The 23,925-nt window shown below is 46.5% G+C and overlaps 1 protein-coding gene across 7 annotated transcripts in view; it reads right to left on the reverse strand.

Moving 5' to 3' along the window:
- The window catches only part of LOC119465269 (uncharacterized), a 137,950-nt gene extending 116,892 nt beyond the window's left edge, over window positions 1-21,058 (reverse strand). For 2 of the 7 annotated variants that reach the window (XM_049656397.1, XM_049656396.1), the window contains exon 1: window positions 20,660-21,048. Coding sequence is in view for 2 of the 7 variants with exons in the window: in XM_049656395.1 (XP_049512352.1) it covers window positions 20,660-20,888 (229 nt within the window). In the remaining 5 variants the exon portion in view is untranslated. Of the gene's footprint in view, window positions 1-20,533; window positions 20,596-20,659 lie in introns of all 7 variants that reach the window. The other 5 variants (XM_049656394.1, XM_049656392.1, XM_049656393.1 and 2 more) reach the window with 4 other exon arrangements.
- Window positions 21,059-23,925: the final 2,867 nt, after the last annotated feature.

The following is a 23,925-nucleotide window of genomic DNA, read 5'->3' on the forward strand; positions in this document are numbered from 1 at the left end:
AGGTAAACGAGACACGATTGCCATTTCAGCCTAGAGAGAACCGTGTCCATCCTTTGAAAAGTAGCTGGCGCTGAGCATAACCCAAAAGGAAGCACCTTGAACTCGTAGGGGCCGTCAGGAGTAATAAAAGGGGTCTTTTCACGATCACGTGCGTCAACGGACATTTGCCAGTAGCCACTGCGTAAATCCATGGAAGAAAAGTAGCGAGCGTTGCGTATACGATCCAAGGAGTCATCTATTCGGGGCAGGGGGTAAACGTCTTTCTTCGTGATCTTACTTAATTTTCGATAATCCATGCAAAAGCGCAAGGTACCATCTTTGTTCTTTACTAACACAACTGCCGAAGCCCAGGGACTGGTCGATGGCTGGATGACGTCATCTTTTAGCATCTGTTGAACTTGACGACGTATAGCGTCTTGTTCCTTTTGCGATACCCTATAGGCATGTTGTCGAACGGGCCTTTCGGTAGGTTCGGTAATGATACGATGCTGGGCAAGCGGCGTCTGGTTAACCTTCGTCGTTGTAGCGAAACAATTTTGAAAAGGATCGAGTAGGTCCACACGCCTTTCTCGTTGTTCTGATGGTAGGCTCGGGTTCACATCTAGAGTGCTCGCAAACGCCTTGGCAGAATGGTCACACGGCGAAAGAGCAGCTAATACTGGCGGACCGTTGACGTCGGCAATTTCCGCAAAGTATGCAATCGCGGTGCGTCTTGCAAGATGACGATATTCCTCACTGAAGTTCGGGACCAGCAGGTGAGCCTGTCTGTTTCGAGGCTCAATAACTCCTCTGGCAACGCATATTTGTTGTGCAAGGAGGAAAGACAAATTTGCCTCTGCAATTACAGCGTAGGGAACGTCCTGCTCACATTCCACGCCGACAAAGAGGCTGCTGCGAGGGGGCAGAGTCACGCATATATCGGACACACGTAGCACGGTCATTGGTACTTGGGTGATGTTGTCAGCTTCAGAAGGAAAAGGGTCCTCAAACGACACCAGCAACTCACGTAAGTCAATGATTGCGCCGTATTCACAAAGAGAGTCCATTCCAAGGATTATTGGGCGCGAGCACACAGGCAATACGAGGAAAGACCCCGTGAACGTCGACGCACGGATTCGAATACGTTCCGTGCACATTCCAGTTGGCATCACCAGATGGCCACCTACCGTGCGTAATTGGGGCCCTTGCCACGACGTGGTGACTTTCCTCAATTTAGATGCCATTGCGCCGCTCATAACTGAATAATCGGCACCGGTGTCGACGAGGGCAGTGAAAGCATGATTGTCAACAACTACGGCGATGTCGGCAGAAATAATTTTAGTACTGTCGGAAAATAAGAAAAATCGGAACGATCGTCGTCGCGTCCTTGCGTCGAGGGAGGTTCTTGGAATGTTCGTTGGAAAGCAACTTCACCCCCAGAAATCGCGGTTCCTAGTTTCCCCTGTGGGGATTCGGTGAGCAGTTCCTCAGGGGAGTGTAAGACGACGAGGGCAAGCTAGGTGACACGGACCGGCGAGGGGATGGTGATCGCGATTGGCGGCGCTGAACAGTCGATGAAATTCGCTGGCCCGTCAGGTACGCTTCGATTTCGCGGGGACGCTCACCGTAACGTGGGCACCGCGCGCCGGGATGAAAGCTGCGGAGACCTAGCTGGCGGTACTGGCAGTCGCGGTACACGTGACCCGCTTCGCCACAGTGGTAGCATAGCGGACGGTTATCCGACGAGCGCCTTAGTAGCGCTCTGTCTTGAGTGATCAGGTGGTCGATACGTAGGTACGCTCAGGGTACCTTGAGCCGGATAGCGGATGCGAAGAGGTGTCCTGGAGCAGATGTGTAGCCTGGTCCACTGTACGCATGATGGGATCTGTAGATGGTGGTGCAGGAGCCCTCAATGCCACTGAATAGGTTAGCACAGGGACCTCAGGTCTAGGTGGTGGGAGTGGTTGCACCGCCTGTCTGATTTCACTCCGGATGACGTCCGAAAGTGCTGTCATGGGTGGTTGGGGTCCCACTGGTGACACTGCTTGGAGTTGCCGCAGTTCGTCACGCACAACGCTTCGTATGAAGTCTGCAAGGGCCTGCTTCTCGCTGTCGAACCCAAGAGAGCACGCAGTAGCCGCGATGTCGTGGCGTTCGTACTGTGACGACAGCTGCTGGAGAGTACGCTCCATCGTGGTTGCCTTACTCACGAACTCGGCCACAGTTGTTGGTGGATTGCGTACGAGTCCTGCGAAAAGCTGTTCCTTGACTCCACGCATTAAATGTCGCACCTTCCTTTTCCTCGCGCATTGCAGGGTCTGCGCGTCTGAAAAGACGAAGCATGTCCTCAACAAACATCGAGACTCTCTCGTTGGGCCGCTGGTTTCTAGAAGAGATGGCTTGTTCAGCTCTCTCCTTTCTTTCGGCGTTGCGGTACGCATCACGGAGCTGTCGGCTAAACTCGTGCCATGTCGCAAAGGAACCCTCATGGTTCTCATGTCTTCGCAGAGTCTTCTAGCGCGAAGTAAACTCTCCGCAGCTTGCGAACATCATCCCACTCGTTGATGCTGGCAACCCGATCGAAGTGGTCCAGCCAGTCTTCAACATCTTCAAAAGTGTCTCCGTGGAACGGTCTGGGCGTCTGTGGCGCATGAAAAACATGCGGGAGAAAATACTGGGCATCGTGGGTTTGGCTCGCCTGGTTTGTAGTGGTCGTTGACATTGTTGTTTCTAGTCTCGACGACAAGGGATCGAATTCGGGTGGTAGTCCTTGCAGGCGGCGGCTGCTTCTTCCTGTGGGAGCTGTGGCTGTCTGGAGGTGCTAGCAGTGATGGCGAAAACTTGGGAGCGAAGGTGCACTTACCCAGCACTTCCACCAGTGATGTTGCGGGCGAAACAACACAGCCAGCAAGAAGTCCCCGTCTTTACTAGAACCAGACCAAAAAGAAGAACCTTCTCTTCTTCTTCCAACCCCCAAGCGAGTACGTGCCACACCAGATGGCTCATATTTGACGGCATGTGCCAATATATACACAAGTAGAGTTAGTGCGGTCAAGATAGCTGACCAGCATCAACACGCAGCAGCCAGTGTCTCTCGATCTTCTTCTTTTCTTTCCTCCTATCCTTCCGTAACAGGACCCCCGGGTGCTGAAGCGCCGTCTCGGTGCATGTCAGGCGAAGAACTGCGAGCGAAGTATGGCTTCAACCGCGAAACGTGCACGATGTCAACTGGCGTCAGACTTGAGGACTGTAACGGCGAGATCTCGTAATTGACGTCCTTAACCTGACGTAGGACTTCATAGTGCCCTGTGTAGCGAGAGAGAAGCTTCTGAGAGAGACCGACACGACGACATGGTGACCAGAGTAGCACCCAAGCACCTGGGGGAACTTAACGTCGCGATGGCGGCGATCGTACCGCTCTTTTTGTATATCCTGCGATGCCAATAGACGAGATCGGGCGACTTGACGCGCCATTTGAGCGCGATCGATGATTTCACGAGCGTACTCAGTTGTAACACGTGGCACAGAAGGTAGGATGGTGTCAAATGGCAATGTGGGGTCACGACCATACAAAATATAAAAGGGTGAATATCCTGCGGTGTCGTGTCTGGACGAGTTATACGCGAATGTCACGTAGGCCAGCTTGCCGTTCCAGTCGTGGTGATCATTGGAGACGTACATCGACATCATCTCTGTGAGTGTTCGGTTGCGACGTTCTGTAAGACCGTTCGTTTGTGGGTGGTAGGCGGTGGACAGCTTATACTCTGTGGCACAATAGTGGAGGAGGTCGTCAACAACTCGGGACAAGAACGAGCGGCCGCGGTCGGTTAGTAACTGTCGAGGTGAACCGTGGTGGATGATGACGTCATGGAAGAGAAAATCTGCGACGTCAGTTGCGCAACTAGTCGGCAACGCCTTGGTTATCGCGTAGCGTGTCGCGTAATCGGTAGCGACGGCGATCCACTTATTCCCTCGAGTCGTCGTCGGAAAAGGGCCAAGCAGGTCAAGGCCTACGCGATAGAAAGGATCAGAGGGAACTTCAATTGGATGGAGTCGTCCGACAGGTGGCAAGGGAGGTTTTTCCGGCGCTGACACAATTGGCAAATTGCGACATAACGACGCACAGAGCGGTAGAGTCCCGGCCAGAAGAACCGGCGTCGTACGCGGTCGTATGTGCGCAAAACTCCAAGATGTCCCGCCGTTGGTGCATCCTGAAGTTGTTCCAGAACGACGGATCGTAGATGACGAGGAAGGACAAGGAGAAACTCAGGGCCCTCAGGGTTGATATTGCGGCGGTAGAGGATGCCGTCGTGCAGCACGAACCTGCGGCACGGGCCGTCGGTGCTGCCAGATTGCACTCCAGCGATGATGGCCTGCAAGGACTCGTCGTGATGTTGTTCAGCGCGCATGTCGCACATGTCAGTGAAAGTCAACAAGCAGGTCTCCGGATCATGTGCAACAGGGTCAGGAGGATCCACGGGATCACGAGAGATGCAGTCAGCGTCCTTGTGCAGACGTCCAGACTTGTAGATGACATTAAAAGATAATTCCTGGAGCCGCAAAGCCCAGCGACCAAGCCGTCCTGTCGGGTCCCGGAGGGAAGACAGCCAGCAGAGGGCATGATGGTCTGTAATGACCGAAAACGTGCGGACGTACAAATATGGCCGGCACTGGGCGACAGCCCACACTAAAGCCAAGCACTCACGCTCGGTGATGGAGTAATTCCTCTCAGAAGGTGACAGCAGGCGGCTGGCGTAAGCTATCACGCACTCGGTACCATTCTGCTGCTGGGCGAGAACAGCACCGATGCCGTGGCCGCTGGCGTCAGTGTGGACTTCGGTCGGTGCAGATGGATCAAAGTGGGCCAGTATGGGAGGAGTGGTCAGAAAACCAATGAGAGCGCCGAACGCGTGAGCCTGCTCAGGGCCCCATGAGAAAGGCGTATTCTTCTTGAGAAGATCTGTCAAAGGGCGAGCAACGTCGGCGAAGTTTTTGACGAAACGCCGAAAGTAAGAACAAGGCCGACGAAGCAGCGCACGTCAGAAGCAGAACGAGGCACAGGGAAACTGCAAACGGCGCGAACTTTATCCGGGTCTGGTTGTACACCGGTGGCGTTAACGAGATGTCCCAACACGGTATTCTGACGGCGCCCGAATTCACATTTCGTTGAGTTCAGCTGAAGGCCGGCTTTTCGGAAGACCGCAAGAATTGCAGTGAGCCGCGTAAGGTGGCTGCTGAACGTGCAAGAAAAAACAATAACGTCGTCAAGATAACAAAGACAGGTGGTCCATTGTAGCCTCGCAGAAGAGAGTCCATCATTCGTTCAAATGTCGCAGGAGCATTGCATAGGCCAAAGGGCATCACTTTGAACTGATATAAACCTTCAGGTCTTATGAAGGAAGTCTTCTCGCGGTCCATTTCACCAACAGAAATCTGCCAGTAGCCGGATCGAAGATCAATGGACGAGAAGTATGTAGCTCCGTGTAAGCAGTCCAAGGAGTCATCGATGCGTGGTAATGGGTAGACGTCTTTTCGCGTGATCTTGTTTAAATGGCGATAGTCGACGCAAAAATGCCAGGCACCATCCTTTTTCTTCACAAGGACGACTGGCAAAGCCCAAGGACTGGCTGATGGTTGGATGACCCCTTTGCGGAGCATTTTGTCCACTTCTGATTGGATTACTCTACATTCAGCATGTGATACACGATAGGGACGCCGACGAATAGGATTCATGTCTCCAGTGTTTATACGGTGGTGAACAACAGATGCTTGGCCGAAAGGGCGGTCGCCGAAATCAAAGATGTCACTGTACGATTCTAGCAGGAGACAGAGGTCCTTGGCCTCAGCAGAGGTGAGGTCAGGTGCAATCATTTTGGCGAAGTCATCCGTGAAAGAACCAGAGCTGTGAGCTGCAAATTGGTGCTAATAATCCACACTCGGCATCCATACTCTCAATTGCAAATTCGGACGTACTAGAAATGCTGGCCAAGAGCATGCCGGCCGGAAGCACTTGAGGGCAGAGGCTGAAGTTCAGAAGCGGGAGAACGACGTCATTATTCGTAACCGTGATCAGCGTATGCGGAACAGCAACGTTTCGGTTCAAAAGAACGTCGACGATGGGGCGAAGCACATATTCACCGTCCGGAACCTGTGGCTGTGCGGTCAAAGCGACGTAAGTGACGGCATCGGGTGACAGACGCACATCTTGAACCGAGCACAGGCGCGGTCGCGCGGTGCTTGGAGCATTGGCGAGTTGAGGCAGTTTCAACTGAAGGACGCCGGTTGCGCAGTCGATGAGAGCATAATGGTTGGATAAAAAGTCCAACCCAAGGATAACGTCAGTGAGGGCAGTTGTCGATCACAGCAAAGAGAACAGAAGTAGGGCGACCGGCTATACTTAAACGCACAGTACACATCCGACAACAACCAGCACGCCACTGTCGGCCACACGAAGCACTGGTGCAGTTGCTGGGGTGAGGACCTTCTTTAAACGTCTACGTAGGCTAGCACTCATGACAGATATGTGGGCTCCAGTGTCGACGAGTGCTTTGACAGGTACGCCTTCTACTTTAACGTCAATTATACTTGTCTTTGTGGGCACAGACAGAGGATTTGCTGCAGTAGATGTCAATGCAGCACCACCTCCGAGGGCTGCAGTGCTTAGTTTTCCGAAAGAACGCGGTCGAAAGCCACAGGGGACGAAAGGCGACGTGGCTACGGCGAACGCAAAGATGGGCGACGTGTTTGTGGTGAACGAGACTGGCGTCCGCGAGGCGATGGTGAGCGACTGTACCACGTGATCCTGGCAGAATTGTCGGCACTGTTAGACTCGGTGGAGGGCGAAACACGGCAGTAATTTCCATCAAAACGGTTCAGGTTGGTCGGCGTGCGAGGTGTTGAGGGCCACGACTTGCGACATATCGGGCGACATGACCAATACGGCGACAGGTGAAACATATCGGCTAGTCGTCCGCAGTTCTCCACTCAGTCGGGTTACGATAACGCGGAGGGAAGCGTCGCGGTGGATCAAACAGAGTAGATGGGCGTTCGTTCGCTCTGGGGTTGGCGACAGCACAGACAGTATGTAAACCCACTGCTTTCAAGTTCCTGGCGAACGATGGCTTGAACGAGGGGAACTGAAAGAGGGGTAGCGTCAGGGCGACGCGAAGAGAAAGCTGCGGGTGCCATCACTTCCAGTTCACGTCGAACGATTCGCACCACGTCCTCTGATGGCGACGCATGCTGCTGTGTGGGCTGATCTTCACACGTCGACGTTGCGGCAGTATTGTGAAGTCTGGCGAATGGTTGCAAGACGCGGCGGATTTTGGCCTGCTCGAATTGCCGGCACTCTTTTATGATAGCATCAACTGAAGAACAGCCTTTGCACATGAGCAGATTAAAGGCGTCGTCAGAGATTCCCTTCAGCACGTGCCCGACCTTCTCTGCTTCAGTCATGTCGTGATCGGCTTTACGACAAAGCGCCAGCACGTCCTCGATATACGAAACATAGGACTCTGTGGGGGATTGGGCATGGGACGCGAGTTCCTGCTTTGCGGCAATTTTACGGCCGGCTGGTTCGCCAAACAACTCTTTTAAGTTCTCTTTGCATTGGTGCCAGCTGGTAAGCTCCTCTTCGTGGTTTTCGTACCACACCTTTGCCGTGCCTCTTACATACAACAACACGCTAGCTAGCATAAGCGTAGGGTCCCATATGTTGACTCCACTCACGCGTTCGTACATAGCCAGCCACTCTTCAAGGTCGGCGCCATCGGTCCCACAGAAAGTTCCGGGATCCTTGGCTTGTACCACCACAACCGATGGGGACGACGACGTAGCTGGCGACGGTGACATTGACGTTGAAGGCGGCAACGACGTTGATCCTGCGTGCTCACCGTCAGTCATAGTGGGGACGGTGATGCGACGTCCACTGCGGAGCTCCTGTTTCCAGCCTTGGTACCACGCACCTCCACCAATATGTTACGGGGATGTTGGGAGTATAGACTGGATGTATTTACAATATATACGCAAGTAGAGTTAGTGCGGACAAGATAGCTGACCAGCAACAACACGCAGCAGCCAGTGTCTCTCGATCTTCTTCTTTTCTTTCCTCCTATCCTTCCGTAACAATATTCATGAAATAAACACAGAAGTGAAACAGAACGACGATTTTCAAGTATGTGTATATCATTAGGGCTCTTCGGCTGGGAGACACTGGTGAGGGGACTATTTTTGTTAGAAATGAATCGGGCAGCTCTGTTTTGAATGGACTCAAGCATTTCAATTAGGTATTTTTAATGGGGAAACCAAATAGATGAGGCGAATTCCAACTGTGGACGAATAAATGTTAGATATGCTAGTTTTCAAACGGAGCTAGGCGAGTTTCGCAGGTTTCGGCGTATGAAACCCAATGTTCTCGAGGCTTTGCTGCAGATGGTTGAAATGTGACAAGACCATGAAAGATTTGGTGTGAACAAGATTCCGAGATATTTGTACGACGTAGCTTTGGACAGGAAGGCGGTAATGATAGAGTATTGGAATTAGAAATATCATGCTTGCGGCGAAAAGCCGTATATTTACATTTAGTAGGGCTTAGAATCATGTGCCAGTTTTTACACCAATCAACAATAGTGTTAAGATCATTTTGAACCAGGTGGTCAGTATCTGAAGTGATCTTATGGTATAAAACAACAGTCGTCCGCGAAAAGACATAAACGGGATGAAATGTTATTGGGATGGTCGTTAACATAAATCAGAAAAAAGTAAGGGTCGAAGCACGCTTTCCTGTGGTACACCAGGGTTACGCCAGATAGTAGAGAGGAAAGCCCGTTGACAACTGTGAATTGTGGACGGAATGAGATAAAGTTACGAAGCCAAGATATTGTGAGAGAATCAAGTCAAAGGGTAGATAACTTAGTAAAAAACCGGCCATGAGCAACTCTGTCAAATGCTTTTGAGAAATCTAAAAAAAATACAAGTCTCTTTGCTGGTTTTCATCCATGTTAAAGTGCAGGTGAGTAGTAAATTCAAATAACTGGCATCACACGAGTAGCCTTTCCTTAAGCCATGCTGATTTGAAAAGAAAAAAAGTTATTTCGTTCCAGATGGATGTAGATGTGAGAAGCGATATTATGTTCAAGTAGCTTACAGCATAGCACGTTAAATAAATGGGGCGATAGTTATCAGGCGAGTTTTTGTTTCCCGTTTTGAATACAGGAATGACCTTTGCTATTTTCCGCTCGGAAGCAGGTCTCCGGATCACAATGATTGCTCAAAGATATGACACAAAATCTGGCTGGAAACTGAAATGGTGTTTTTAAGAATTTTCGAATTTATGTTGTCCACTCCGGCAAATGAGGATCACTTAAGGTTGTTAATTAGAGATGCAATACCCTCGGGACTACTCCTGATGGGCTCCATGAATGGGTAGTCGCAATCAGGAACAACTAGCATACTGGAATGATCTTTCTTTGTAAATACTGATGCAAAAAGTTGTTAAATGCAGTTGGACATTATGTATCAGTTAATGGTAAGCCATCAGTATTGTGTAGTGATATGGGGTCTTGTTTATTTTCGGGAGATATAACTTGCCAACACTTCTTTGGATAAGTTTCCAATAGCGATGGAAGATCACGAGTAAAATATTTGTTTTTGTCAGTGGTAATAGCAGAGCAGTTTGTTTTGAGACACTGTTTATATTTATCCAACGCCGGCAGAGAGGAAGTAGATTTCGCTTTTCTGTACAGGCACTTTTTATTCCGTAATCGTTGTAGGGCTTTGTTGAACCATGGATTAGTTTTATCATTAGATATTGTAATGAGAGGGACGTGCTTCTGTATCAGCGCAGACAGTTTGTGTTTGAAAAGCAACCAGTTTTCGTCTGTAGATCGGTGGTTTCTTAGTCGAAAAATACCTTATTGAAAAATGTGGTAATTTAAGCGTTAATTTCACCATAGTTTGCCTTACTGTAGTCTCTAATCTTTTTAGTTGGTTTACCTGCAAACAAACAGGGAACCAGAATATCGAACTGCAACAGCCTGTGATCGCTAAATCCGTCAAGATACATAACTTCCCCTATGGTTTCGGGAGCAGTGGTTAGAACTAAATCTAGTATGTTAGAACCACGGATTCTGGCTAATCACTTGAAAGAGGTATAAATCTAGAGTTAGGTTGATGAATTCGGTTGCAGCATGACTAGGTGAAGAGAAATTACCCCAATCTATGTGCGAAAAATTGAAATCATCAAACAAGTAGATGTCACTGGGCGAACTAAAGTGAAGAGCAGCAGAAATGCTAGATCAGAGATCATTAATGAAAGAAATCCCTTAGTGAGGTGGGCGGCAACACACCCCAATAAGTAGATTTGAAGAACTAGTTTTGCAGGTAGCCCATACCATTTCGAGATTAGAGTTGGAAGTGATAGCGATGGATGGTAGCGTTCTTTTAATAGCAAGAAGCACTCCGCCCCTTCTTTTATGTGTCCGGTCATGTCTGTTGATATTGCACGCATCGGCATCAGGAAAAATTTCACTGTCTTTGATACCGGCGTGAAACCAAATTTCAGTTAAAGCTATTATAACAGATTCGCTATCGTGAAGGAAGGAACAAAGCTGATCGCGTTTAGGCATCACGCTTCGGATATTCGAAAATCAAAAGGACAGTGTTGGAGCAGAGTTGTATGACGTATGGTGATGACGCTCCCGCGATCTCGTTACATTACCTAGTTAGGGTTTGATTAGCGTGACCGAAACAGTGCCGCGACCAGATGCATACGTTTGTTTATCTATTCGAAGTTTCTCAAATGCTAATTTATAAGACTTGGACTGTGATTTTGCAAACTTGGTCAACTTGCTTCTCGCTTCCCTAGTAGCAGCAGAAAAATCCGCGCGGATAGCGAAACTTTTTCAGCTTGTGACCATTAAAAAGGATGTTCTGTTTATCTCTAAAAACGTCATCTTGGCTATGACCGATCTGTGCCTATCAGACTTGAATATACCCAATCTATGAACTTTCAAATTGGGAAGCAGACACAGATAAACCTAGGTACTCAGAACAATATGCAATACTTTCCTCTTAAGAATGTTCCCAGCTTTCGTCATGTACGTCATCAATGCCAAAAAAGCAAGTTGTTTCGACGCAAACTGTTTTCAATATCATCGCATCTTGAGTAAATGGAAGAAAGCTGGGAAGAAATTTCACGCATAGTATTGTCAGCTGAACAAGAAGCAGGCCTATCAAGTGATGTAGTTGATTCAAGGGCTGCCACTCTCGACGTCAACTGTTTAACTCTATTATCGGTGGCATCCTGCCTTTCTTTAACACCTGGGTGATTCCACGAGAGATCAACACGGGTTCAAAAATTCATATTTTAGATTTCATTAATTATTTTATTGCGATAGCAATTATATGGACACTTCAACCGGATTTCTGCCGTCGGCATCGCCGTCGCCGTCGTTGTCGCCGTCACTGTCGCCGTCGTCGTCGCCGTCGCCGTGAGGTTCCGTATAGATAAAATCTTCGCCGCGCGCCGTATGCCCGAGCGGAAGCGTGCGGGGACGCGCGCTATCACGGAGAGCGAACGCCCTCATCACCCACGCGCAAGCAAGGATGCAGGAAGCCAGCGCCGGAGGGAGCAGGGGGGGGGGGGGGGGGGGGGGGGGCGGGGGGGCGCACTTTTACTCTGCCAACAACCGCGCTCGTCGCTCGTCCGCACCGTCTCTTATCTCCACACGGCTCTGTCCTGTATGCGCCGTGCATTCGCCGCTAAGTTTCCGTTGAAGCGATAGACCGCACGTACCTTCGCCCGCTGCGGCGTAGGCTTGCTGCCAGCGTTTTGACAGTCGTTGTCTGCAGTCATTCAGTGTGATCTATTCGTGTTTGTTTGTGCGCGCTCACACCACGCTTGTTCATTCAGTTAGTACTAGTCGGGGGACATTTTCCAACACACGCTACACATGCAATGCTGCCCGGATCGGCAGTGCAGCGCTACAGGTGTGTCCGTTCGCACGCGCTGCCCACGGGAAGCGCTTCTCATCAACACCACCGTTTCACACGCGTCTTCTCGTTGTCATCGAGTCTCTCTTCATGTCGGTCTACTTACGCCGCAGCACACCTGCTTACTTAATCAGTTCATGTTTACTACAATTCATATTGCTACCAAAGACGCTCACCTTACTTCGTATGACATTGCTGTGTTGCTATCGCATTCATTGCTTCGCCCTTAGAGCGAAACTGTGACATTTTTTATATTTTGTGCGCATATCCCTCGGTAGTACGAAAGTGAACTTGCCTTCTTTGAGAAATGGATACCTGAGGAGAAAAAAAATATCGACATTCTTCAGGTTGCAGGCGCAGTTTTCATGCACCGGGCATTCTCGAAAATTCAAACAATCTGAAATACAAAATATTACGGCTACAAAGAATACATTTTCTTGTGTAAAACGTATACGTGAAGAAGAGTCAGCAAGTGTTCTTTGAGGCTTCTGTGCAAAACGGAAGTGTTTTAGAAAAAATCCTTAATTTGCTACACTTTTGGAAATTTGCTATATTTACGAATTTTTGTCTACTAAACTAATCCATGTAGCCTTTTGAAATTTGGTGGGCTATGATACCTTAACCTGTTTAACGATTGCGCTGAATATTGTTGCTGTAGCACAAATTTCCATTTTTACAGTTTGCCTCAAATGTGAAGCTTTGACGAAAATGAATACTGTTTAAAAATCAAAATAAAAAAAACCCATCGTTAATTTTTCTCAAAATTTCGTAAACAGCTATCCGCAGACACTGAAATAAGAGCATTAAAAACATCTTGCATTATTTTGTTTTTAATGACAATATATGTGGTAGAAATGAGAGCTTCGCCGGGATGCAGCAAGGTGCTAAGAAATAGGGACATCGGGGTAAAAAGAACGTCCATTAGCCCTTGACTTGCCTAAACTTGGCAATGATTGCAATACAAGGGTAGTTTTACCCTTGTGGTTAATACTTATGCACAAATGCACTTGAAGCGCAGATAATTGCAGTTTTAACGGTGAAATACCTGTGCATGTGCACAAGTAACAAAATTTACGGCAGGTAAAAGTCTCTAAAATGTCGTACTCGCGATGGCTCCGTCGGAAACGTCATTATACAGTATAACCTAAGATACGGTGGGGGGGGGGGGGGGGGCGATGGTGTTGGTTAGGTCTGATTTAGCTGGCAGATAGTCCCAGCGGTTGCTCTCTTCTACCGCCTCTTTAAAAAGGGGGTTCAACAGGTGGAACGGGGTGCGACACTTCCTCTCTCAGACACTTATGTGTTTTGGAAAACATTACCTGTTCCACGCACTCTTAAGGAAATTATCTTCTGTGCTAATCCTCAAGTAGAGCGTTTCTGTTTTCATTGAAGTATTGGCAGGCACAGATGAACTGTTCCGCATTAACAAGGAGGGGGGTGGGGGGTTCGCCCAACTAGTTCTTACTCTATGAAACAGCGTATAGCTTCTGCGTGGCGGATTCCTTAAACTACTCCTGGATGGTGAGGTGATATTCAAAGTGCTCTGAAGTCTTTATATAAGGGGTGATTCATTGGCACTCTTAATTTAATCTGCTGAATCATTGCCTGCAAGTCCAACATGTGGCGGTATCCACTGAAACTTGAGAATGAAATGCCTATTGCTGAGCTCCTTAGCTAACATCAATGACTGTCGGCCGAACTTGCTGCCATACAATGCACGGGATTTCCGTTCCGGTAGACGCAATGAAAGCACAAAAGAAAGAAAGAAAGAAAGAAAGAAGGAAAGAAATTATTGGAGCACCGCTGGAAAATCCGAAAGGATGATAGCGTGCTGAGAACGCGTCCTCAATTTACGAAGCGCTGCAGTAATGGCGGCTTACCCACATTTTCAATAAGACCAACTGATCCAGAGGGCCAGATCACGCAGATCTAATGAAGCGAATCTAATAAAGCTTACTCTTAAGCGGAAGCTTTAGCTCGGGCCCAACTCCGATGCCCTCTATTCAAATGCATGTAAAACGCAGAAACGATTTTCTGAGATAACCACTGGGCCGATTTTACTTAAATTTGTTGCACATGAAAGGTAAATTCTAGTGACTGTCGGACGCGAAATGTCGATTTCTGGCCTGCATTATTTAACTAGAATTTTCAAGCATTGGTAAGTTTGAAAAAAATAGAAGCACGAAGTTTTGCAAATTCGTAGCTCTGCACCTATATAAAAGATATCGCAGACGTGTGAACGGCATCTATTAGAGGATTCAAAGCAGACAAAAACTGATATGCCAATTTACTTCTTACGTGAATTTGTTACCTTGTTTACAAGGATTTTTCACAAGTTCTACACACAAAATAGTAGTCTATTTTAAAGCCATCTAGAATATAGCAATTGTGTACACTTTAGATTTACTTCTTTTGTAAAGGCATGTAGAATATGGTTTTCGCAGTGGTTTGTCGACGGTAACTCAACTAACAGAACTGGTCCACGATCTTGCTGTTACAATTAATAACCGCGGTCAAACTGATTTGATTCTACTCGATTTACCGAAGGCTTTTGACTGTGTGGGTCACAGAAAATTAATAGCTAAATTTGAAAATGTGTTTGGCATAGGAGAACTTTCTGCTTGAATAAAAGGCTTCTTAAGTAACCTCTTGCAATTTGTCGTTTACGAAAAGACGCTTTCCAACACAGTCGCAGTAACATCCGGAGTTTATCCAGGGTCTGTTCTGGGAACCATTGCTTTTCCTACTCTATATTAACGATATCACAGCTAACATCAAGTGCAATATAAAGCTATTCACGGACGACTGCGTCATTTACAGAGAAATTAATCATTACAATGGTCATATTGAACTGAATGATTCTCTAGCTGAAATAGGTAATTGGTGCTCTAATGGCAGATGAAAATCAACGTACAAATGTCCGCGATCATGACTGTAACCAGGAAAGTGGCATCATCCGACTTTACATACGCAATTAACGGCACTCCAATTAACAAGGTTGAAGAACATAAATATCTAGGCGTTACATTAACCTCAAAGCTCAAGTGGGACAAACATATCAGTAACATAATCTCAAAGGCTCTGCGCAAACTATTGTTCTTAAAACGAAGCCTGGCGCTCGCAACCACGTCAATGAAGCTGCTAGACTACACATCATTTGTAAGGCCCGTTCTCGAATACGCTAACACAGTCTGGTTTCCGCATACACTGACTAACATAAGCAAGCTAGAATCAGTACAAAGAAAAGCTGTGAGGTTCATTCATAACAAATATAACGTACAGACTCGCCAACAAATCTTTTAACCCAGTCCGGCTTGCGAACACTATCAACAAGAGCGAAACACGCTCGCTTAAAATTCTTGTTTCAACTGCTAAAAAATAACTATAGGATAGATACCTCCAAATACATTTCATTTTCCCAGGCTCGACCTACACGCAATAAGCATGCGCACATAATGACAGAATACGTATGTAAAAATGACACGTTTAAGTATTCTTTCTTCCCGCTCGCAATAGCAGAATGGAACCAACTTGACGCTTCTATCACCAACATCGAATCATTATCTGAATTTCTCTCACTCATAGAAAAACCTGCGTGTGCGTAAGAGTACCTATGCATGCAGGGGCATCGGCACAGATTTCTTTGTGCAGTAGGAAATTTCAGTAAACCTGCTCATTTAGGACAGTTTATTTGTTTGTCATACTGATTTTCTACATTCGATGCTTAAATTTAGGTTCTGTTTCATTATTTGCCCCCTGTGATACCTGTGCTATCGTTATTTTTCCTGGCCATCTTTCGTAAAGCTTCATGTCCGTTGTTTTTTTTTCTTATTACTATTCCGTTTGATCTTAAAATCGAAGTATTGTATAGATTGTATAACTTACACTGCATTTATCGTTTTTGTATAACCTGCTTTTTGTTTGACTTGCACTGTACAGAAGAATTATTGTACTGCCCAACTGCCACGCTCTCGAAGGAGAGCTGCAGTATTGGAAATGAATAAATAAATAAATAAATAAATAAATAAATAAATAAATAAATAAATAAAATATAGCAATTTTGTACACTTTAGATTTACTATTCGGTGCAGTTTACAAGATTGTGATATCATGTTTCATTGGAGAGTTAGAGTTGTAAATTTGATAGTTTTGTTTTCTGAAGCTCTGCTATTTTGTCAATTTTATTAAACAGTTGATGACTTAAATATCGCAACCAACAGCCACTAGAGTTTCACTTTTCTTTTAACTGCAACAAACGTCATCAAATGTGGTGCAGTGGTTGCCGAGAAAAACGAATTCTCGTTTTACATGTATTTAGATCGGAGCACCCAAGCTAAAGCTTCCTTTTAAGGCGGCGGCCACACCGCCAGCAACTTTCAACGTATTTCGCTTTACCACCTGTTTGCCACCGCCTCCCACGGACCCACTCCCCATTCTACTGCACCCTACCAACTCGTTCAAAAGAGACGATATTTAGAAGAGCATCATCTGAAAGCACTAACAAAATATGGGCGCGAATGATGGCCCAGTAGCACAATTTACGTCAGAAAGTTAGGCATTCAAGAACTGCGTGCTTGCAATCATAATACTAGTTTACCAAAACTGCCCTTTTGTCACAATCATGGCCAAGTTTAGGCGCGTCAGAGGCTAATGAACGTTCTTTTTACCCCGATGTTCCTATTTCTTAGCACCTTGCTGTATCCCGGCGAAGCTCTCATTTCTACCACATATATTGTGATTAAAAACAAAATAATGCAAGATGTTTTTTAATGGATCTTGTTCCAGTGTCTGTGGACACCTGTTTACATAATTTTGAGAAAAATTAACGTTGAGGTTTTTTTATTTTGATTTGTAAATAGTGTTTATTTTCGTCAAAACTTCACATTTGAGGCACACTGTAAAATGGGAATTTGTGCTACAGCAACAATATTCAGCAAACTCGTTAAACCAGTTAAGGTCTCATAGCCCACCAAATTTCAATAGGCTACATGCATTAGTTTAGTAGATAAAAATTCGTAAATATAGCAAATTTCCAAAAGTGTAGCAAATTAAGAATTTTTTCTAAAACGCTTCCGTTTTGCACAGAAGACTCAAACAACGCTTGCTGACTCTTCTTTACGTATACGTTTTACAAAAAATGCATTCTTTGTAGCCGTAATATTTTGTATTTCACATTGTTGTGAATTTGCGAGAATGCCCGGTGCATGAAAACTGCGCCTGCAACCTGAAGAATTTCGATATTTTTTTTCTCCTAAAGTATTCATTTGTCAAAGAAGGCAAGTTCACTTTCGTACTACCGAGTGATATGCGCACAAAATATAACATATTGAATGAAATCTAAAATATGAATTTTTGGACCCGTGTTGATCTCTCGTGGAATCACCCACCTTTGATTTCGTTTAGAATTGTAGCTTGACCAGCTTCAATTGTTTGGAGAGTCTGCAAGAGGGTTTGAAATGTTTCCCTTTCAGTTGCATTCATAGGTCCAGGATTGCTTTTTACGTCACCCGACAGTGAGAGTAGCGCACCACAAAAAATGAGTGAAGGCAATATGGCAAAAACATGAGACGCTTCAGTGCATCAATACTCTCTTCAAAACAAACTGTTATGTTATGGTGTCTTGATGTCGTGTCCTTGTTTCCGAATGTGCCGATTGCTTTGGCTACGGATATTATTGAGAAAAGCCTGCAGGATGACTGTACGTTAGAAAGCTGCACTTCTCTAACTGTCGATTAAATCATGGTTCTGCTTACGTTCTGCATGATGCAAACATATGTCACGTTTGCCGGAACCATATATCGCCGCATAGAAGACTTGCCGATGGCAAGTCCTGTTTCCTTATTCGTGGCTGATTTGTTAATGCAACACGTGGAAAAGGCTGTGATGACGTCGTTGCTTTTCCCTGTCAAGATGTATTGTAGCTATGTAGATGATCCTTTTGTCAATGTAGAAAAGAAAGACCAACATTCCATGGATGGGGCACTTAATGCAGTCCATCATGTCATTCAATTTACATGCTAAACGGAGAATAGTAGCAGCCTAGAATTTGTAGATGTGCTGGTACCTCGAAACAAAGGAAGTTCAGTGGAGACAGCCGTATATCGCAAACTTGCGATAGCGGGAAAGTGCTGAGTTTTTACTCGCAGCACCCTACAGAAAACAAACATGCCCTGGTACGTACGCTCCTGTCCCGTTGCGATGCGCTGTCGTCAAAGTAGATATTGAGGGAGCAAGAAGTAACGAATGTGGCTGCTCTTTTGAATAAACGAAGTTTCCCTCAGCGCTTTGTCAATGATACATAACGCTGCATTGAAAGATCCCGCGCGAGCACACCGAAAGGCAGGCTTCCTTTTTGTACATTCCATATGTCCGCGGTATAGCAAACGCAGTGCGCAGGGCATTGCGGTCTTCGGTTGTTCGAACGATGTTCAAATCCATGTACACATTGGCAAATGTGTTCTCGAAACCAAAGGACCGCACGCCCCCGGACGAGGAAAAGGGTGTCGCCCACAAGGTTGACCGCTTAGACGGTGATGCCAGCAAAACCGGCCAGACAGGGGTGGCGACTTCGCATTCGCCTCAAGGAACACAAAACGGACGCATGTCATGTCACACGTGCAAAGACGGAACTGGTGGATCGTTGCTTAACGAAAGGACACATGTTCGATTTTGGTAATGTAGCCACGTTACCATGGGAACACCGATGGGGTCGTCACAATCAATCTGCATGCAATTCTAACCATGGCCCCAGTCGTATGCTTACGGCAGTATCATACACAAATAGGATGTATTTCCCCATTTGTTGCCATTTCTGTACTGACGATGCCACCGCATAGGTGGCGAAACGTATATTTTTTCGTTATACTTTATTTTTCTGTAAAAGCAGCGATAAAGAAACGATTAATATTTGTTAAATAAAGCAAGCTCCGGCACAATGGCCACATGATTTTGGAGCGCTCATTCCAAAGAAAAGACGCAATTCGCAATTTTTACTGTCTTAGAGTGGGATGAGTTGAAAGGTATGAATTCCATACGCGCGCGAGGGCTGTGCATCCAACATGTGCGACTAGGCGACAGTGTAATTTAACGTCTAGAAACTGCAAGCAGTCATGTTAAAGCAATTCATGCATGAAATTTAGACCCCCCCCTTCCCCACAATTTTTTTGAAGAGGCCAGGACTACGACAACAACCTTTTTTGTAGGAACCGAGCTAGCCTTTAAAACAATTTAAAATAATCTACACATCGGAACACATTAGGTTCACTTGCTCCATCTAGCTGAGTTGCCACGTCAGAATCAATGCTAGCTAAAAAATACTACTTAAAACCAGTGCAACACACGACCCGGTGCATGTTCCGCTACGTTGTACATAAAAACCTTCAGTAAAAGACACAAATGTTGGCTGAAGATAAAACTCTACGAGCGACAAGAAACTTTCGAGAAACATAAGGGTGGGGCTCTGGAATTCGATCACTCTATTTCGACCTAGAGTTATCGGTGTGGAATTGAACAAAACAAGTCTTGTGCATTAACTGAAAAAAAAACGCAGCCAATCAGCTTAATTTCACGCACAAACCCAATGACATTCAACTAACTTTTTTTGTGTGAAAGGGATTCTCTACCTAGACCTTCTTCAACACATTTGAAGGATTTTGCTAATTTGATACTGCCACGTTCCTTTTTCCGTGACAATTGACGTCCAAGGAAAATCAGCTTTATGCGTTTCAGCACTTAAAAATGCTGAGACACGTTCATTCCGCGTATACTGGTCTCCTTAGCACGTTCTTCAAAAGTGGGATGTCTGCATAGCGCCGTTGCAATTGGCTTCAACTTCGATACTTTTTGTGCTGCGGGAAAGAAGTTCTCGTACACTGCCTGAACATCCTTGTACACTGCCTGAACTAGCCTTCTTACTGAAAGACCCCGACTTCATAACCACAAATCTGCCCACTTTGTCTGCCCCAGCTACGACTCGAAGGACCAGCTCAACCTCGTCAATCGAGCCAGAAGGGCAACTAAGGCCGCTGGACTCCTGGACTGAGGGGACCACCCACTGCACAGCGGAAGCTACCTTCGCTCGTGTGCTCTTTTCTATAAAGTTCACTCTCTCTCTTTTTTATCCTTTACTGAACGTCTTTATTGACTTTCTAAAAATGGGTGTAGATGCTAAAGATACGGAGAGTTGCGAAAGTCGCGTCCATTGTGAAAATTCAGACCAAGAGCTATGTACTCATTGCTGAACAATATTACTTCCTAGTGTAGTAATACGATGCTATGAAAAGTTATTTTTCATATGTTTAAGAAAAACTTAAATAAACCATATTGTTACCATACACTCTACGTGACGCAAACTTTATACGCATCCTCTGATGTTCGCGTACTTACACAACTATACCGCGTTACAGAATGATCAATTTGCCGGCACATTTTTTCGGTAAAAAACTGCGTTCATTATACGAGTAAATGCGGTAATTCTCATGGGGGAATAAACTGATCGCATGTGGCAAGGTCACATTGTTCAATATGGCTGGCAATGGTTCTGTAGCATATTGCGAAACCGCACCCGACATGCTCATACGCGCTCTCCCGCTGGTAGAGAGGCGATGCACGTTGTCTGGGTCGCTCCTGCGTGGCGTTGCTAAATAAAGTAAAAAAAAAATCGCTCTTCAATGGAGCCTGTTTATCTTACCGTGTTCGTGGCAGTCTGCACACAAGCAGTCTTTGGTCTTGTCGCGTTCAAAACGTGGACTCGTCCGAGAAGATGACGTGACCCTAGCCTTCGGTTGTCCATCAGTCGCGCTCCTCAGCGAACCACCGTCGTCACCTGTTGGCAGCCTTAAGTAGCGGCTTCTGTGCTGCGCCGCAACTGCGAATGCCGGCACTACGCAGGTGACGTCAAACAGTAGGGTCTGAAACATCTAAATCCAACTATTCCCGAACTTATGCAGCAGTTTAATAAAATGTTCGAAACAGCTGGAATTATACATGCATCTTCGCCATGTGTGGTAAACCTAGGATGGGGCTCATCCCGAATGGAACCTTTATTCTTGCATTCCTGAATTATAAGATTCACAGTCGTGAGAGACCTAATCACTAAAGAGCCAATATACCACTGAGAATAACCTTTCGGTGAAATGTCAACAATACAGCGTCTTTGATAATCAGGAACTCTAACTATAATAGCATGTGGCGACAAACTAAACGCTCTTCATTTATATGCTCTTCATTTATATGCGGCATTGCATGTGGAAGAACTCTGAAGACAAATATTAAACACACCCCCATAGCTAAGCGCGTTTTTTTTCTGTCCTGTTCTGTTCAACCACAGATTGTTAAAAAAGAAGCGAACTCAAAATGCCAAAAGTATCAGCTCACGAAGCAAAAGCGCAGCTGCAGACGAATAGAGAGCCTCTCTAGTGACGTGATGCGTGCGGTAGAAAGACAGCCTCGCCAAACGTGTACTCGGTATGTGCGATGCTGCCAGTGATTGCCGTTACGCAGCGCTTACAGTGCCGACGGCCACGCTATGGTTGAACGGCAAGCTGCTCGAGGTCAACTGACGCGAACTACAATTTTATAAATCTACGTACCTGCAAGGCGTTGATTAAAACAGGTTGGAGCAACTCCTCGAATGTGTTTAAGTGCGGAGGACATTAGGGGCCAGGGGTGTAGGCGCCTAAGTGTCATGTCGTCACGCTTATGAAATTATGGGGTTTTACGTGCCAAAACCAGTTCTGATTATGAGGCACGCCGTAGTGGGGGACTCTGGAAATTTGGACCACCTGGGGTTCTTTAACGTGCACCTAAATCTAAGTACACGGGTGTTTTCGCATTTCGCCCGCATCGAAATGCGGCCGCCGTGGCCGGGATTTGATCCCGCGACCTCGTGCTCAGCAGCCCAACACCATAGCCACTGAGCAACCACGGCGGGTCATCGTCACGCTTATGAAACACAAGCGCAAAACAGGGCTAAAACATGCCAATACCAGCGCAAAACTGGGTAAAATGAAACTAACCAGATTCAGAATATTATAAAATGCAAGAATTCTCATGAATTCATCCAATTTATTACCAGAAATTCGCTAAAATTGCTTCTAACACGCCCGGCTGATACCGGCGCAGCGCAAGAGAGGACGCCATCACTCCTCAAGTGGAAGGATTACGCTCGCCGCGCCGTCGCTTCAGCGTCCAATCAGCGCGCGACATCTGGCGGGAGTGGAGGAGCGCGCCTATAAAAGCTGTTGCCACGCTCCGGGACGCGACTTTCGCTTAATTAAGGGTACGGTCACGCTAGCGGCAAAAATGTGCGGCAAAAACGCGCGTCAGAAACTCGCGGCAGGAATTGGGCGTTCCCCGGCAAAAGCGGCAGGAATCGGGGGTTCTGCGGCGTGCCGCGCGAAATGGGTTCGAGACCCATTTCTGCGGCAAATGCTGCGTGCCGCGAGATGGAGAACCAATCAAGAGCGACGAGGGTGACGTCACGGAGCCATCACAACTAAAGCCCCTACATATAAAATATAGCGCCATTCTTAGGTGATGCCGCCACCGCGCTCACCGCGGCGGTTCCCCCTCGCCGCCTCCTGTCGCCCCAGCTTTCTCCGCTCCTCCATTGGCCAATTCGTATCACGTGGAAGCACGCGTCGCGCTTCTGTATATTTTTTTTTTCTTTCCAGGTGAATTGCCATGTCTCCGTTTTCTTGTGGGACGTTCTCAAAGGTACTCTGAGAAAAGAACTACCAAGAGCCCTTTCGGTATTCGTTTCATGCCATGTGCAGACGAATGGGGAATGCTGGCTGATATGATAATGCTTTTGTGTATCAACAGCGTGTGGAAAACGCGCATGGATGTCAGGAATGCTCGCGTAGATGCAAGGCCTGCGAAGCAACACCTAATTGCAATTCGGGCGTGCACGCGTGATGCTCTAAAGTCCATGATTGAACCGCCAGAGTGGCTTCAGGATCCTGATGCTTTAGTGTATGTGGTGGCCTCTTTGAACGTCTTTTAAATCAGTGCAGTCTAGCCAAATTATGTAATATTGTGTAGCACCAAGTGACCTGCTTTGTACGTGTGTACGTATTGTTGCGAAGAAGGTAATAAGGAAAAAAGTCGCCGAAGGGTTGGGGAAGCGTGCTCGTCGGCCATTTTTGGTACCATCATTCGGTCACGCCGTCGACTAGAATGCCAGATTTTCTCGTAAAGGGGCACATTATGCTTTCGCATTAAAACTGTGTGCCTCTTGAATGCGAACATTTTCTTCCTCTCTTACGCCAAAACGCACCTGCTCTCCCTAACTTAACCGCAACCTCACCATCACAACTTTGCCTCCTTATGTCACATAAAAATAGCATAGCTTGCACTTGATGCCCAAGGCTAAAGAAACAGCGGAGATGATCAGCACCTAGCTGGTCCGGGCCTTACGGGTTATTCTTTTCCAGAATTTATCGATTATTGATAGATTATCGATTGTCTATTTATTGGCTATTCATTGGCTATCGCAAGTTATTGGACACGTATTTGGACAAGGCTAAGCACTACCAAGTCATCCCCATCATTTCTTTCTATTTTATTGATTCTGTATCGATTATGGATTAGCTATTGAATGGCTATCGATTGGCTATCGCAAGGTATTGGCCACGTATTTGGGCTAGTCTAAGCCCTACTAAATATACTGAGTTTTCACCTTTCTCATTGCTAATTCAACATTTTCATAAATATGTTCTATTTCTTCATCATAGTCAGTGGAGGTTGGGGCGTAGGCTTGTACTACCTTAATTCTATACCTCCTATTCAGCTTTATTACGACTGCTACCCTCTCACTAATGCTGTAGAATTCATCAATGTTGCCCGTTATGTTGTTGTGAACTAGAAATCCTACCCCGGATTCTCTCTTATCTGGAAGACCTCTGTAGCAGAGGACGTGGCCGTTAGTCAGCACTGTGCAAGCCTCACCAGTTC

Source organism: Dermacentor silvarum, chromosome 9, assembly GCF_013339745.2.
Source record: "Dermacentor silvarum isolate Dsil-2018 chromosome 9, BIME_Dsil_1.4, whole genome shotgun sequence".
In the NCBI taxonomy this organism is placed as follows: Eukaryota; Metazoa; Arthropoda; class Arachnida; order Ixodida; family Ixodidae; genus Dermacentor; species Dermacentor silvarum.